The 17,128-nt window shown below is 38.4% G+C and overlaps 1 protein-coding gene across 3 annotated transcripts in view; it reads right to left on the bottom strand.

The window, feature by feature from the left end:
* The window catches only part of LOC126194725 (collagen alpha-1(IX) chain-like), a 419,736-nt gene that overhangs the window by 102,289 nt on the left and 300,319 nt on the right, over positions 1-17,128 (bottom strand). For all 3 annotated transcript variants that reach the window (XM_049932976.1, XM_049932975.1, XM_049932977.1), the window contains one exon: positions 4,921-5,098. In XM_049932976.1, the coding sequence (XP_049788933.1) occupies positions 4,921-5,098 (178 nt within the window). The remainder of the gene's footprint in view (positions 1-4,920; positions 5,099-17,128) is intronic.

A 17,128-nucleotide genomic window follows, 5' to 3' on the forward strand; every position in this document is an offset into this window, starting at 1 on the left:
AGTGGAAAGGACAAGGGACTTTATCCTCAGAAGGATCTGTAAGAGTTTGTACACTAAAAGAATTGGACAAAGGTCAAACCTCACTTAAAGTACTGTACATGAACAAATGAAATATTTCAATATAATATGTATATAACAACTGTTTGCTTAGTTTTAAGAGAAAATTTTCATTTTATTTATTTATAAATTTTTAAATGGAAGCAAGGTGAATTATGGTAATTTCAGATTCTGTTTAATGTCAGAAGGCTATATGAAGCATGAAAATCCGTCAATTCATTCTATAATATGTACATTTCTCATATACAATGTGATAATGCACTTGAGATGTAAACACATGAAATAGAATTATGAGAGGGAGAGGATGCACAGGTGCAGTAGGAGCTAACACATAGGTCAGTAAGCTCAGTGCATGTACAGAAACAGTTCAGGCCAACACGGCACTTAGTACATTGGATGCAAAGCAAATTTGACATCTAGCCACCAAATACACTATATTCTGGAGGTTTTAATATTAGTTAATTACTATTAAAATGAAGGAGTCTACACTATAAGGATAAAACAAATACAGTAAGGAGGTTTACAATAAAGAAGATTTACAGACATATAAATATGTGTATGAATGTGATAGTGTGAATAAGTGTGTATATATGAAGAAATGACAGTATGTGGAATCTTGTTAAATGAAGCAAAGAGGGGTCAGACCATGTATTAAAAAGCACAAGCTACTGATATGAGCACAAAACATGAGTATTCATGATGCATTTACATGGGATCATGACTTATCTGAATGTTCTTCTACAATATTTTCCTGGCAGAACCTTCGTAGTGACTTATTTAAGTATGTTATATAAACATGAGTGGTATCCTAAAGATATGGATATAAGTTAAATACACTGAATTACATCACTACAGGTACTTTGACACAAGTAATATTGATTACTTATGTGACACTGCAATGTGAGAAATCTGCAATTAGTTCAGTGAAGACTAAGTAAGTAGTTTCACAAAGGTACAAAGAAGTGTGCACAAAGAGTTTACTCAATTATTCTATGGTGTGTAGACAATGGATTTCAGCAGCAGATAAAAAAATGCTTTTTCATTTCCTGCCACCATTCCTTGCAGATCAGTCGACACTTTCCTAGTGGACTTGGAGACGCAGGGCTAAGCATAATTATGATTGCTTGTGTTGGTTAACGCGTAATGAAGATTTCTTCTCTTTTGTTAGCAATCTGGACTTACAGACACATGAGTCAGACAAAATGTGAGAACAGTGGCTTATGCATATCATCAAACTGTATATATGTGTATGTTCTTTCCGACCTTGAAATTGAAAACAACTATTTTAACTGTTATCCTATGTAAGGTAACACTATTGCATCAACTCAGAGATTAAGGGAGCTACCTGCTCATTACAAATATGTCTGAGGCAAGCAACCTTTGAATGATCAGAGAAAATGTCATAAAATGTTGTTATATGCATCCTAAGGGTGGAAGTAAAACCTTAAAGGACATACAGTGGCACTGAAATGTTTTCTGCACAAGTTATAAATATGGTTATAGATCTGGATGTGAATGTGTATACATTGTACCACTCATGTACCTGATGCATCAGTAACATGTAGAGATAGGCTTATGTATGCGTAGGTTAAATCAAATAATGTTGAATTGTAATGCTTATTTTGTATATGTTATATGAACAATATATGTATTGACAAGACAAACAGCAAGAGGAACTATTCAATTGTCAAATGCTTGGTGCTATAAAAAGGTTACACTTACGTGTGTTGTAGTGAACAAAGGAGCGGGTGCTTACAATGAGCCAAACGTTTTCTGTTAATCTGTAGCAGTGAGGAATGCTAGAAGCTACAAGAGACCCTATAAGGTGAAAGCATTTATGGACTTACAAGAAATTTTGTGAGATACTGACATGATGCTGAATGTACAGACTGGTCTTGGACACTGAAATATATGATGCACGATGTGGTTCCAGTACCACAGGTCGGAAATGGTGAGCCTTTCCGTTGCAGCATTGGAACCTCTCAATCACGCACTTGCCTATACACACTGTAGACATTTTGATGACATGAAATTCATCATTATCTAAGAACAGGTGAAAGCAAACCTACAAACCTAGCCATGTTGCACCAACAAGCTTATGAGGTGCATGCCCTGCAAGATGCATGTAGCAGTTACTCCATAATGATGGAGCCATGGACTCTAGCTTTGAACATGCCCTTCATTGCAGCATGGACTTGAAAAATTAAACTCTCAGAATATGTAAATAAAAATGTAAAATAACAGAGATCTGGCATGTCTAGGGTATACATTAAAATAAGACTGTCCACCAATAAAAATATTTTAAGTCCAGGGCAGGCTAAAGATACAACATAAGTTATAACTGAAAATAAATTTTAATATGTCATGATTTTATGTAGATAGGGCACTGCTAATGTATACTGTCATCCAGTAACTTTGGAGCACACCGGTACACAGTAGGGGGACAGTTGTATTACAACTTATGCTGGTTTACCTACATGGGTCCACATTTTATTTATTTCTTTCTATTTTTATCCATTCATAAGTAGTTTACAGCAAAGATTAAATGTGGTATGCCCACAGCAGTCAAGCCTGTGAAGCTAGTGAGAAAACATGAACAACACTAAATTCCACATGTCTGTAAAATCAATTTTGTACTTTCTGTTTTTTCCCATCAACGATACAGAGAGGATGTGGATTTCTGTTTAGTTCAATAATGACATGAACTATATTAATTCCTATGGAATGAAGTCAATGCCACTTATTAGTCCTTTATTTCACCTGATTCACCTATCTGCGTAACCAGTAGCTGTAACACTTTGGAGAAGCAAGAAATTTAAGCACAGCAAGCTGGACACCGTAACATTGTCTTCAAAGAAGATGAGGAGGTAAATAATTTCAAGGCTTGAACAACTATCAACTAATAATACAATATTATATGTTACACATTTTGCATGTATACTCCAGTCAGGCTTTACACCATGCTCAACAGGCAAAACACACTGAATAAGAGGGAGTCAAGATATAGGAGGGTGTCACAACACTAATTAGACCACTGATGATGAACGCAGCTCCAGTGTGGGGGTATGCAGCTCTAACACATCTGCGCCACCTGCAGATCATACAGAACAAAGTCCTATGTACAACAAGCACCGTGGACCTTCACAGTGAATACCATCTTGAAACTCTCATGGAGGTATTCAAAAAAATTGCCACATAACTGTACAAGAAAACAAGACACTCCAACAACCCTTCATCCTTAACCTAGGTAACTATGATCACAAACATAGGTGGAAACACAACCGCCCAAAAACACTACTACTTGGGGACAATTAAAACCTTATGGATAACACCAACACACAAACATGACAAATGCTGATGAACCTCTGCAGCACAGCAAAATTAACTGGCACTGTCAGGTGTAAACTAGCTGACCAACTGGCAATGCAAGGAAACCATATTGCACACTAAAAAACAAACCTAACCAAAACCCTTACACAGTGGTTGATTTATGATCACTCGACCACTTATATGATGACCTTGGTATGTTACAGGTACAGATGCTGCAGCTGGTGCCCAGCCCAGCAATACCCCTACTCGAAAGTACTGACACTCTTTATGATGACCTGACAATGGGACTGAGCATTGCACAATACCTGAAACTAGCAACCTCCTTAACCTTGAATGATCTGTCGCAGATGACAAGAAAATCACTACTGGTCTTACTACCCAATCAGACCATCACAGAGGTATATATCCCTTGGCATTTGTTGGCACTACACAGACATCATGGCCCCGCATCCCATGAAGTCGTTGAGTAGTAACTAACAAATACGGAGGTGACAGTAGATCATTCGAAATAGTCGCCACAAGGGTGTGGGCATGGAGGGGCTCCACCCTTTAAAAAGAACAAAGCTCCCACGCGAACTTACTACTGTTGCTTCTCTTGTGTGATGCCAGCAAACTTCTGTTGTAATTATTATTCTTAAAATTAAATATGCTGATTTAAGTGAATTTATTGAAGGGAAGAATATGATGGTCTAGCAGCTTAGAATGAACACAAAAAAATTGTGACACTCATTGGATGCTCTAGTGTTTTTATCATTAACACCTATGAGATGTTGACAGATTATGGCCAAACTGCAACTAAATAACAAGGTATATTTCTTCATAATATTCAGTTTACAGCAGAATTATGGTTCCAAAAATCACAACAAATTATAAAAATCTAAGTCATGAATTTTCATCTCATCATTTCACATGATTAACAGCTAGACTACAAGCTGTATACAGTGACTGTTAATGTCACCCTCTTTGCTTAAACTCTTCTCAAATTTTTTGGTACTTCTGGAACAAGGAGGAGTTGGAACAGACTATTTCAAAGCCTAGATTGAAGACACTACTGACCATGAAAGAAAAGCCAGCCACAGCATTCTGGACCTCCAAATGAAATCAATAATGGGAAATATAGCTGTGTTGTAGGAATTCTGTGTTCCAACTGATCTGCTGGAACAATGGCTTATTAAACCTGCCACACGTTTTCAATGGCAGTTGTTAGTTCTCACACTCAGTAAATCATCATATGTGTGGACAATGCTATTGCTGCTCTGCTTACATGTCTTTATAACTTTAAAAAAAAATGAAAATCAGAAAAAAGTACAAATACATATACTTATTAGAGGCATCTTGATTTAAAATGAAATGAAAAAGTTGGCAAAATAATACTCTGTAATTATGAGTATGGACAATACAAAGTGAATGATTATCAACATTAATACTTATGAGTAATGGACCAAAATACTACTGAGCACAAGGAATTTGTATTATTTGTTATCAATAAAGGGGCTTAGTTGAATGATGCAACATACAAAAAAGAATGCTAACCTTTTTCACCGGGCAGGCCACGTTCCCCTTGGTCCCCTTGTGCACCCTTGTCTCCTTTCTCCCCTGGAATACCCGGTAAACCAGATTCTCCTGGTAAGCCAGGTGCCCCTGGAGGTCCTGGAATGGTACTTCCAGATGACACAGAAGTTCCAGGTACACCTGGTGCACCAGGTGCTCCCTATAACAATATATTGAGTAAGCTGATGACTTTCAGTGAAAGCAGTTGCATTTACCTCTGCATATATTTAAATTAAAAGAAGGGTTACAAGTGCTACAGCAAATTTGGCCCACAATTTTGTTTACTTATTTAACAATAACAACCTGTGTTCAAACAAATTTACTAAAAACAAAGTGAAACTAGAAAGTCAGTCAAAACAATTTCAAGAACTGGTAAGGTTTTAATATTGTCTTGATTATTGATGCCTGAACACAACACAAATGTGTGCTGAATTAAAGTACCATTAAATTCATAAAAGAAACTGCATTATGTTATCTGAACATTAGGAACATGATGCCTAGTGATTTATTACAGCTTAAAGCAAATATATTAATCATTAACATATGAAAAAAATACTAAAACTTAAGTGGTCTTCAAGCTTAAGGTTTGAATGTCACAGTGCCTGATCCTATTGGAAATGGCATGTCCTTTCCTTCCTCCAATTTTGGAACTGGATTACCAATACAGTTATAGCACAGCCTACAGTTTAATGTGGAATATCAACCCGAGACATTAAACCCCACACTTCCTTCCTTCCTTTCTGACCACAGTGTGACTTTGCATTTTTAGATATGCATATCACTGGCACAAAAAAAAAGAGGAAATAAAAAAAGGGATCCTTAGTCAACCTGAGGATTGAAAATCAAACATAGTATACTTGTAGGTAGTGCAATAGAAGCATATGTTCATCATCTGGAAATGGAGAATCTGTCAGTAAAATAATACTACATCCCCACTCCAAGGCCGCAGTCTTTTATTGGATGACAAGGGCATTACTTGCCAAGATTTTAGGAAATACATCTACACCATCAATAGCAAATGGTACACTGAGTAATCATTATGGAAGTGAGACTGAAGAAGAGATTGGCAGCAATCCAAATTTGTCATGATAATATATTCCTGACAAGAAGAGAATAGAAGCTTTCAAAATGTGGTGCTACAGAAGAATGCTGAAGATTAGATGGGTAGATCACATAACTAATGAGGAAGTATTGAATAGGATTGGGGAGAAGAGAAGTTTGTGGCACAACTTGACCAGAAGAAGGGATCGGTTGGTAGGACATGTTCTGAGGCATCAAGGGATCACCAATTTAGTATTGGAGGGCAGCGTGGAGGGTAAAAATCGTAGAGGGAGAGCAAGAGATGACTACACTAAGCAGATTCAGAAGGATGTAGGTTGCAGTAGGTACTGGGAGATGAAAAAGCTTGCACAGGATAGAGTAGCATGGAGAGCTGCATCAAACCAGTCTCAGGACTGAAGACCATAACAACAACAATATGTTCCTGCATATCTGTTTGGCAACAAAGTGAGTTGGCCTGTGGTCCTTCATCCTCTATACATAAGGTTGCCAAACACCCAGAAAACCCCATACATGCGCTCCTTTTAACCTCTGCTACACTCACTCTGCGGTTTGGAAGTATCAAGTCTATGGAGAACCATCACTGCCTAATTTTGTTAAAGATGCTTTCTCCATGTGTGATAAATGTGTGGTCTATGTACAGTCATCTACTGTATCTTTATTTTTAGATTTAAAAGGTTTTGACTAGATGATTATTAATTTAAAAGTGTGTGTAATTGATGTACCAAGTTCTACTGAGTTATTGAGTGAAAAGGGTGTTCGGCTGATGATGTTATGTATTGCAACAAGTTATGTATTTTAAATCAGTTTTTACAACAAAATCTATTATCATTTGGGTTAGATCTTCAGTGACAGCAAGTATGAAGGTTGTTATTTATAATTGCTGAAAATAGTAGAGTAGGCCTACTACTCTGTTTGTACCACAGTCTTGAAACTAGAAGGAGACATATACTATCATCATAAAGACCTGAATATGGTACAGAAAGGGACTAGTTTCAATTGTTATGAGATTTTTAGTGTTCTCCTTCACAAGTTATGTGCCTAGTGGATGATGAGCTCTTGTAAGAAAACCTCATAGCACTTTCTATTGAAATGGCCAGTTTACATTATAAAGGAATTCCTGAACTATAACACAGAGCGTCCATGTACCTGTAACAATCAAACACATCCCCATATTCTTTTTTGTGTGCATGCTTAATTATTATAAGCATAATTAAATATTTTATTTTTCTATAATGAAACCTAAGCTGTACATATATTAATATGAAATTGATTATTACTAGTTACATAATACCACAAACTATGCTGTTATAAATACAACAAATTTATAAAGCTGACTCACAAAATGGATCACCAGAACACAAAATAAATGAAATAAAATAGATTCAATATTGGCTTAGTGAAGGATATTGTGTCACTTAAATATAATTTCAAGAATGTATCTTGCTCCAAATTTTATGATCACATTTCAATGCAAGCACAGAAAATGGATAATGTTAGCTCTTCATAAAAATATCAAGAAAAATTCAAGAAAATTATTGATATCTGTGTGCACAATATATATACAGCACTTATGTTTTAAATAATAAAACTACGCTCCTGGAAATTGAAATAAGAACACCGTGAATTCATTGTCCCAGGAAGGGGAAACTTTATTGACACATTCCTGGGGTCGGATACATCACATGATCACACCGACAGAACCACAGGCACATAGACACAGGCAACAGAGAATGCACAATGTCGGCACTAGTACAGTGTATATCCACCTTTCGCAGCAATGCAGGCTGCTATTCTCCCATGGAGACGATCGTAGAGATGCTGGATGTAGTCCTGTGGAACGGCTTGCCATGCCATTTCCACCTGGCGCCTCAGTTGGACCAGCGTTCGTGCTGGACGTGCAGACCGCGTGAGACGACGCTTCATCCAGTCCCAAACATGCTCAATGGGGGACAGATCCGGAGATCTTGCTGGCCAGGGTAGTTGACTTACACCTTCTAGAGCACGTTGGGTGGCACGGGATACATGCGGACGTGCATTGTCCTGTTGGAACAGCAAGTTCCCTTGCCCGTCTAGGAATGGTAGAACGATGGGTTCGATGACGGTTTGGATGTACCGTGCACTATTCAGTGTCCCCTCGACGATCACCAGTGGTGTACGGCCAGTGTAGGAGATCGCTCCCCACACCATGATGCCGGGTGTTGGCCCTGTGTGCCTCGGTCGTATGCAGTCCTGATTGTGGCACTCACCTGCACGGCGCCAAACACGCATACAACCATCATTGGCACCAAGGCAGAAGCGACTCTCATCGCTGAAGACGACACGTCTCCATTCGTCCCTCCATTCACGCCTGTCGCGACACCACTGGAGGCGGGCTGCACGATGTTGGGGCGTGAGCGGAAGACGGCCTAACGGTGTGCGGGACCGTAGCCCAGCTTCATGGAGACGGTTGCGAATGGTCCTCGCCGATACCCCAGGAGCAACAGTGTCCCTAATTTGCTGGGAAGTGGCGGTGCGGTCCCCTACGGCACTGCGTAGGATCCTACGGTCTTGGCGTGCATCCGTGTGTCGCTGCGGTCCGGTCCCAGGTCGACGGGCACGTGCACCTTCCGCCGACCACTGGCGACAACATCGATGTACTGTGGAGACCTCACGCCCCACGTGTTGAGCAATTCGGCGGTACGTCCACCCGGCCTCCCGCATGCCCACTATACGCCCTCGCTCAAAGTCCGTCAACTGCACATACGGTTCACGTCCACGCTGTCGCGGCATGCTACCAGTGTTAAAGACTGCGATGGAGCTCCGTATGCCACGGCAAACTGGCTGACACTGACGGCGGCGGTGCACAAATGCTGCGCAGCTAGCGCCATTCGACGGCCAACACCGTGGTTCCTGGTGTGTCCGCTGTGCCGTGCGTGTGATCATTGCTTGTACAGCCCTCTCGCAGTGTCCGGAGCAAGTATGGTGGGTCTGACACACTGATGTCAATGTGTTCTTTTTTCCATTTCCAGGAGTGTATATACCATCAAATTTTAGCTTATATTGTTTGATTTACTGTATCTTGGCTCACAGAACTCTGATTAATATTTTTGGATCTTCATGTCCTATATTTCATTAAAATGATCTGACAACCATGACCATGTAGTCTGTGTTTGGTGCTCTTTGACGGTATTCAATCTCAAGTGATGGCAGATGGCAGGTACAATCCTTAAAATAATCAGTGTTGTGTAGTACACTGCAGATTTTAAAAATGATGTAAAGCAAAATGTGAAAATGAAAAGTGAAGCCTATTAACATCATAACTCATTGCAGAAAGGTGTTAAATAATTTCTGTAGAAAGCCATATTAAGGGCTGACCTTTTCCTAACTTAATCTTCTTTTTTTGGGATCAAAACCAGAGTAAGTTGGTGTCATCTAGAGTAAAAGTTTTTTTTCCTTCATGGAATAGCCTGGATAATTTACTCATATGTAACTAGTGAGAGAAATATGAGGCAGAAATAGGTAATGTTGGATTATTACAAAATTGTTTCTTGCACAATTTCCATCACAGGCTGTCTAAATGTCCAATTGAAGTTTAGTATGCTAGATTAAGGACATATTCTTGTGTGAAACAATAAATTTGTGTTTTCATTACTACTTAATTGTTATGAGTACTTGTTTAAAAAGTTTGCTCAATTTATTTGTTTTATTCATCACTGACCAAATTTCAGTTTTCTGTAAACAATCTGAAAGTGTGATTTAACGTTTGGAAGGAATGCAATACTGAGCATATGTTTACCATGGCCAGTTTGCTATAAAAGAACAATCAACTGTACAATTAACATCATTTATTGTGAGATTTGAGAAAATTTGTTCCAGAAAAAACACATTCTGTTCTTGAATGACAAAAAAATTTGTTTATTGCGAAGTTTGACCTCAGGTATCCTTACCACAAAATTATTGGATTTTTACCTTTTTCAATGTAGGGAGAGCAGACATTTTTTTGAGGATAGCAAAAATATTCCAATCAGTTATAATTATTTGAAACCACTGTTTTGATCACACAATACTACTATATATGTATTTAAAGATGCAGAACTACTTTTTCCATTTACTTAGGGGTTGATAGAGGCAAACATTACTGTGACAATTTCAGAAAACACAGATAATTGCAGTTTGCTTATAAACCCCTTCCTCCCTCTTTAAACTACATCACCTGCACAGAAGTGTCACAGATTCAACACATAACACATAATTTTGATTGGGTTCAAATACTGACCTAACATTTCCCATACAAGACACTGTGGGAATTTGTGTGGTGGCACTCTGCCTAATGGGGATAACAAAGACTGTATTCTACACCCAGATCAGAATAACAAACTGTTTGGCAATTAGAAATGGAAAGGTTCAATGTTGTCAGTTAGCTGTTATACACGCACCCAATATGGTTGCAGCAGCAACAGTTGTTCATATTAGTACTGAATGTCTTGCTGCTCAAGTTCACTATTAGCTTTGGACTTTCTTTTGCATATTATAAAGAAGAAACGACACAAAGAAAGAAAGAAAGAAAGAAAGAAAGAAAGAAAGACAACAGTAATGTTAGTGGCATACTTGTTGCCTGCAGAGCAATATGCCAATGCAAAACACATTTGCTGGTTGGTTGTTGATATGGTAGCTCTTCTGTAGACAACTAGCAATTGGTCATTTTATTTTCTGATCCAGTTATAGTTGCAGTTAGAACAATTCTGACAGCATTTTAGTGGAATACAGTAATAGCTACATACAGGATACATACAACTCCATCTCACTATGTGAGCACCACAATTTAAATGCAGTTTCACGGCAACAGTAATGAACATATAAATTTCTTTCATTTAATATTGTTTAAATTCTTTCCACAAAGAGAGGATGATCTTATTTTAATCAGTCTGTTAGTCTACAGTATTGATTTTAAGAGAAGTTCAATATTCCTTGATTAAATTGGTTTATGCTTTTGGTACCTAGCAGTAATCATACATAACTTTTAAACTCATGTTAGTTAATGAAGAAGTTGTGGCCTTTTTAATCTTAACTTTGTTGCGGAGTTCTTATGGTTACATAACAACACAATGTATTAAACTATTGTTGTGTTTACCAAAGAAACTCGGCATCCAACATAAAAATGGCAGGAAGAGAACCCCCTACCACAGAAAGTAGTTGCTGCATTGAAGTGGCTTACTGAGCATGCAGGAACTCAACAGCTTCATTGCAAAGCTAACTAGGTACGAGTAGAAATTTGAGAAACTTATATTAACAAATACTTAACAATAATTTATTAATAATATCTATACATTACTTGAGTAGGAACATGAGGTGTGGTGAGGTTGCTAAATGGCTCTACCATAGATATAATTTTTGAACCCTGGTCTAGTTTTGATTCCAGTGAACAATGACTATTTGAAGTAGCAGAATGTCCAATCAGGTTCTGCTGGCAGTGATGATAGATAAGTCCTGGCACTGTTTCTGGTTCATGGGTACTGCAGCACTTGGTGAATACTGTGACACTTTGAAACTATGGAGACACTTATTAATGAGTGAAGCTGTGTGTCCTCTAAAATCTATGGTTGATGGATGAAAGTTCAAGTTCATTTGGAAGACACCAGGTGGAAGCAGGATATAGTGCCTATTATGTATGCACTCTGTAGTGTCAGTCCATTACTATGGCAGGTATGTAGAACTACTTGAATCACATAATACAATCCATTATGTGCACCCTAAATGCCACCTGACCATAACTATGTGGTGTCACACTGGAGCCTGGCCTTGCCCGATGGCACCCTCTGTGTGTACGGCTGTGTACAATATCTACTAGCAGATACAGTAGCAGTGGTGTACAACTTGTTCAGAAGTTTGTTGCAAAGAGACTACTGGTACAATATAATTAATGACATTACTATGGTATGCTGGAAGTAAATAAATACTGTGAAGTTCTTGGTAGCATGCAAATACTGGAAAAGATAAATATGACCACACACCACACAGGAGAGGTGCTGAGCAGTTGGCAGTCACAAAAAGAAGACTGAAATCATGTCTAAGCTTTCAGACATTTAGCAATGGGGCCACTGCTGTTTATGTGCCTGTCAAACACTCATCAATACAGTGAGCGGTTAACTTTACTCCTAATTTAACAATTTTGTATTTCATAGGGAATTATCTATGAGAATCTCTCACCCAGCACAAAGTCCCAAGTGAGTGGAAAAAAGAGCAGCTGGTTTCTGTGTACATGAAGGGCAAAAGAACAGACCCACAAAATTACACAGAAATATTCCTAACATTGGTTTACTGCAGAATCCTTGAACATTTTCTCAGTTCAAATATAATAAATTTTCTTGAGACTGAGAAGCTTATGTCCATGAATCAGCACATTTTTAGGAAGCAACACTCTTGCAAAACCCAGCTTGCCCTTTTCTTCACAAGATTTATTGTGAACTATGGATGAATGGCAACAGACAGATTCCATATTTCTAGATTCCCGGAAAGCATTTAACACAGCACTCCATTGCAGGCTGTTAAAGAAAGTACGAGCATGTGGAACAGGTTCACAGATACATAAGTGGCTCAAAGACTTCTTAAGTTATAGAACCCAGTATGTTGTCCACAACAAAGAATTTTCAACAGAGACAATGGTATCATCAGGAGTGCTCCAGGGAAGTGTGATAGGACTGCTGTTATTCTCTATATACTTAAATGATTTGGCAGACAGGGTGGGAGGTTCTTTGCTGATGATGCTGTGGTGTATCGTAAGGGGTAGTCATTGAGTGATTGTAGGAGGATGCAAAATGACTAAGACAAAATTTAGAAAAATGTAGGGTATTGCAGATAAGTACGAAAAACAAATCTGTAATGTTCAGATACAGCATTAGCAGTGTCCTGCTTGACACAGTCATGTCATTTAAATATGTGGGCATAATGTTGCAAAGCGATATGAAATGGAACACGCATGTGAGGACTGTAAAGGAAAGGTGAATAGCTGACTTCAGTTTATTGGGAGAATTCTGTGAAAGTGTGGTTCATTTGTAAGGGAGACGATAAGTAGGACACCAGTGCAACCTATTCTTGAGTATTGTTGAAGTGTTTGTGATCTTATAACAGTACACCCTCCCCCTAGATTCATATGAAATGTCTGATACCACCTTTTTTTTATGCAACCGGGTGGTTTTTGGAAGATTCGGTGCTTCCTGGAGACTTTTGTGTGTGTTTTGGATGCATTATTCAATTCAGTTTTCCAAAATACAGTTTATTATTTGTTAACACGTATAGAATATTCTGGAAGGACGTATATTATCGTAATTGTCTATGGATTGTTGTCATTAACAAAATTATGTACAGGTTCCAAATCAAAAACCTAGCTGAGAAGTTGAAGTAAGAGATATTTAGTAACAAATGTTAAGAGGCTGTGGAAATGTTAGCATAAGTGTCTGGCACCTCTAATTACCTTGATTGCAGTTGATTGGTGGGTTGGCAGAGAGAACCTCATTATCTTGAAAAATGGCTTAAAAATTATGACTAAGTGATGTATTTTCATTTGTTATCTATTTTTATGTCCTCCTCTGTAACTGATATCTTTTGTAATTACATTTCTAATTAACTCTCCAATTGTTTACACCACACAACTTTCCGATTTTCAGAATTTAATGCCTTATTTGTAAATTTTACGGATAAAGCATGAGATTTGTAACATCATTGAATGTTAGTAACCAAATCCTAACTGTGATGAATTATGTAACTAAAATAATACAAGAGACATTACTGTAATTAAAGTTCAGATTGATTTTTTATATTTAAAACTACAGATAATACTAAAAAATTTATGCAATACGATATTGTATTTTATACCTTATTTGGCTGTAACATCAGTTTCTTTACGTTTTGTAAATTTTAATTGTAACATCAAAATTGCACAAAATTAATAATGGGTTATTTTGAAATTTATTGTTAAAATTCTATACAAAGCGATGCAGTGAGGTTTCAAGTTAGTTTTTGAGTTTATGTTTTGTCAGTCAGTCAAAGAGATCTGTGAAGTATATCAGTCAGTGTTTTGTTAACATGACGAGTATGCAGTTCAGTTGTCAATAAATTTTATGAATCTGGAAACTGTTATATTTTTTCATCAAATGAACTCCGGGCCAAGTTAAGTTAATTTAAGTAACGTTCAAGAATAAAGCATCGTTACAATCTGTACCAGGTCAGATTACAGGAAGACACTGAAGCAATTCAGATGGGCAGCTAGACTTTTTAGTGGTAGGTTCGAACAAAATGCAAGTGTTACAGAGATGTTTCAGGAACTCAAATGGAAATCCCTGGAGGGAAGGCGACATTCTTTTTGAGGAACAGTATTGAGAAAATTTAGAGAATTGTCATTTGAAGCTAACTGCAGAATGATTCTGTTGCCTCCAACATACATTGCGTCTAAAGACCACAAATATAAGATATGAGATATTATGGATCATACGGAAACATACAGCCAGTAGTTTTTCCCTCATTCTATTTGCAAGTGAAACAGAAAAGGAAATGACTAGTAGTGGTACAGGGTACCCTCTGCCACATGCCATAGGTGGATTGCAGAGTATCAGTGTAGATGACAGTGAAGATGTAGATGGAGAAGACTTCAGCAGAAAAAAATGGGCAACCACGAAAGTGGCAAGCCCTACAAAATTATTCTGAACTTTGTCACATTTTGTAGTCTGCAGTTGTTTCATACAATTTTTTGGAGCATCACCAGATAACAGATCCACCTTACATAAAGTTTCAAGCACATCACAGAACCCTAGATATTTTTGACATGTCTTCGGTTACCTGCCGTTTCATTCTTATTACCTTATGTACAAAGATGGAAACATATTTTGCAAGTATGAAGGTTTTTTTGCAAACTAGTTACAAAACCAAACACATTTACTGCAAATTTAGCAAACAAGCTTTATTTAAAGTTCAATGCCTTTCCAAAGGGAAATGGTGTTTTTTATTCGCTCCTCTATAAACTTGTAAGATGCACCTTCTTTTCAGTGGAAGGATTCCGTCAGCAAAATTCCTGTTTTTTGTCTGTAGCTATATACATGTTGGTAAGTAGCAGGATGTTATTCTATAACGCTTTCCCTTAAAAACCTCTCACCTGATACCAATAGAATATTTGCTGAATGGTAGCTTTTGTCCTGAGTATTTCATGTTCTTGGATACAAGATGAAAGTGGTCAGGGTTTCCATTAAGCAAAGGTTGAAAAATACGTTCTTCCACCATTTCATTTGACTTCTCTAGAAGGGACAGTATGATATGAGCTGATCATTTCTGTATACACCTGTTATGTTGAAACTGTAGACTAGAATGACATCAGGTTTTTTTCTTCTTAATCATCCTTATTTTGCTGTGAACCTCTACCTGTCATTCTGTAATGACTTGAAAAACGGAGAACATCTCTCATGTCCATCTACTTCATACACAACAAACCATTCTTTCTCATGAATGCACACTCACTTTTCTTTAGAGTTTTGTTGACTATACCTTGTTTAGACAAGTCCCCTACAATTTGACATGCACATTCCCACATCCTGTTCTCCTTCTACAGAAATTCAAAAACAGCTAGTGAACTATAATATCTGTTTTTTATATGGTTTGTATCATTTTCCTCAGATGAAAACAGTGCTGGAGACTGAAAAAGTAAATATAAAAGCATCCAAATGAAAACCGAAGACCTGCCATAACATATAGTCTGCATGACAGATGGCCCCACAAGAAGGATAGACCTTCACAAGCTGTGGAGGGGGAATGGCACAGAGCCACATCACAGGTGCAGGGAGTTGATGGGTTGTTGGTGGACTGGCCTAGTATGCTTGTCCAGCTGTTGACAGGGAGGCAAACAAAGAAGAGATGAGAGATGTGGTTCATTTTCTGGTGGCTGATCGTACTGGAGTACGCAAAATTCATCACTGCATGTCTGCTGTGTACAGCAAACATTGCATGTCTCTGATGTGTGTGCATGAGTGGCAGAGGAAATTTCAAGAAGGACACTTATCACTGCAAGATGATCCGCAACCAGGACAGGCCCACTGAGCCATTACCACTGATGTGATGGCGTGGATTGATGGCCTTATCCATGGAGACTGATGAATCACAGAGAATGAAATTTATGTTCTGGGCAGCATTAGCCATGGCTCTCTGCATGCCATCATCAAGGACTACTTGCATTACCACAATATTTCCATTCATTGGGTGCTGCATCACCTGATGGGAGGACAAAAGATGAACAGAAAGACATCAAGTACGAGTCATCTGTTTCGGTATCAATAGGAAGGGCATGTGTTTCTATCCTATATCGTCACAGGGCACAAAACATGGTGACACCATTTCGACCCCAAGGGCAAATGGCAAAGCCAACAGTGGAAAGAGCTCACAGCTCCCCTGCCAAAGAAATCCAAAGCTGTTCATACAAGTTCGGGTAAGATCTTGATGATTTTCTTCTTCAACTGCAAGGAGGCCTCTGCTCATCAAGCTCCTAGAGTGTGGAACCACCATCAGTGAGTAGCAATATGAAGACACTTTGCAGAAACTGTAATGCACCACAAAGTCAGAACGTCCAAGAATGCTATCAGACTGAAGCATCCTGTTGCATGATAATGCTCCCCCCCCCCCCAACCCCCCCCCCCCCTACTGCCAAATGGATGAAGGCTGCTTCAGCAGTTTGGTTGGGAATCACTGTAACACCCTCCTCACATCCCTCATCTGTCACTGTGTGATATTCACATGTTCGGCGTCCAGAAGAAAGATGTAAATGGACACTGGTTTCAGTCAGTTGGGGAGTGCAAGAGAAGCCATGACTGTGGATCCATCGGTGGCCTATCACTTTATAAAAAAAAGGACTTGATCATCTCGTCTTCTATTGGATTAAATGTCTTAATGTCTGTGGTGATTATTTTAGAATGGATCCATTCCATGGTCCCAGTGTGGTGGGTGTTCGGTTTTCATTTGTATGCCCCTTATAATTCATGAGAGATCTGATTTTATGGATGGGATTTTCGTCAGGTCCATTTTTTGGAACTATGAGGCATTGTTATGAGAGAATAGCAAAAAACAGATTTCTAGCCAAAACAAAGTCTGGTAATGCTCGGGAACATCAGTAATC

Source organism: Schistocerca nitens, chromosome 7, assembly GCF_023898315.1.
Source record: "Schistocerca nitens isolate TAMUIC-IGC-003100 chromosome 7, iqSchNite1.1, whole genome shotgun sequence".
In the NCBI taxonomy this organism is placed as follows: domain Eukaryota; kingdom Metazoa; phylum Arthropoda; class Insecta; order Orthoptera; family Acrididae; genus Schistocerca; species Schistocerca nitens.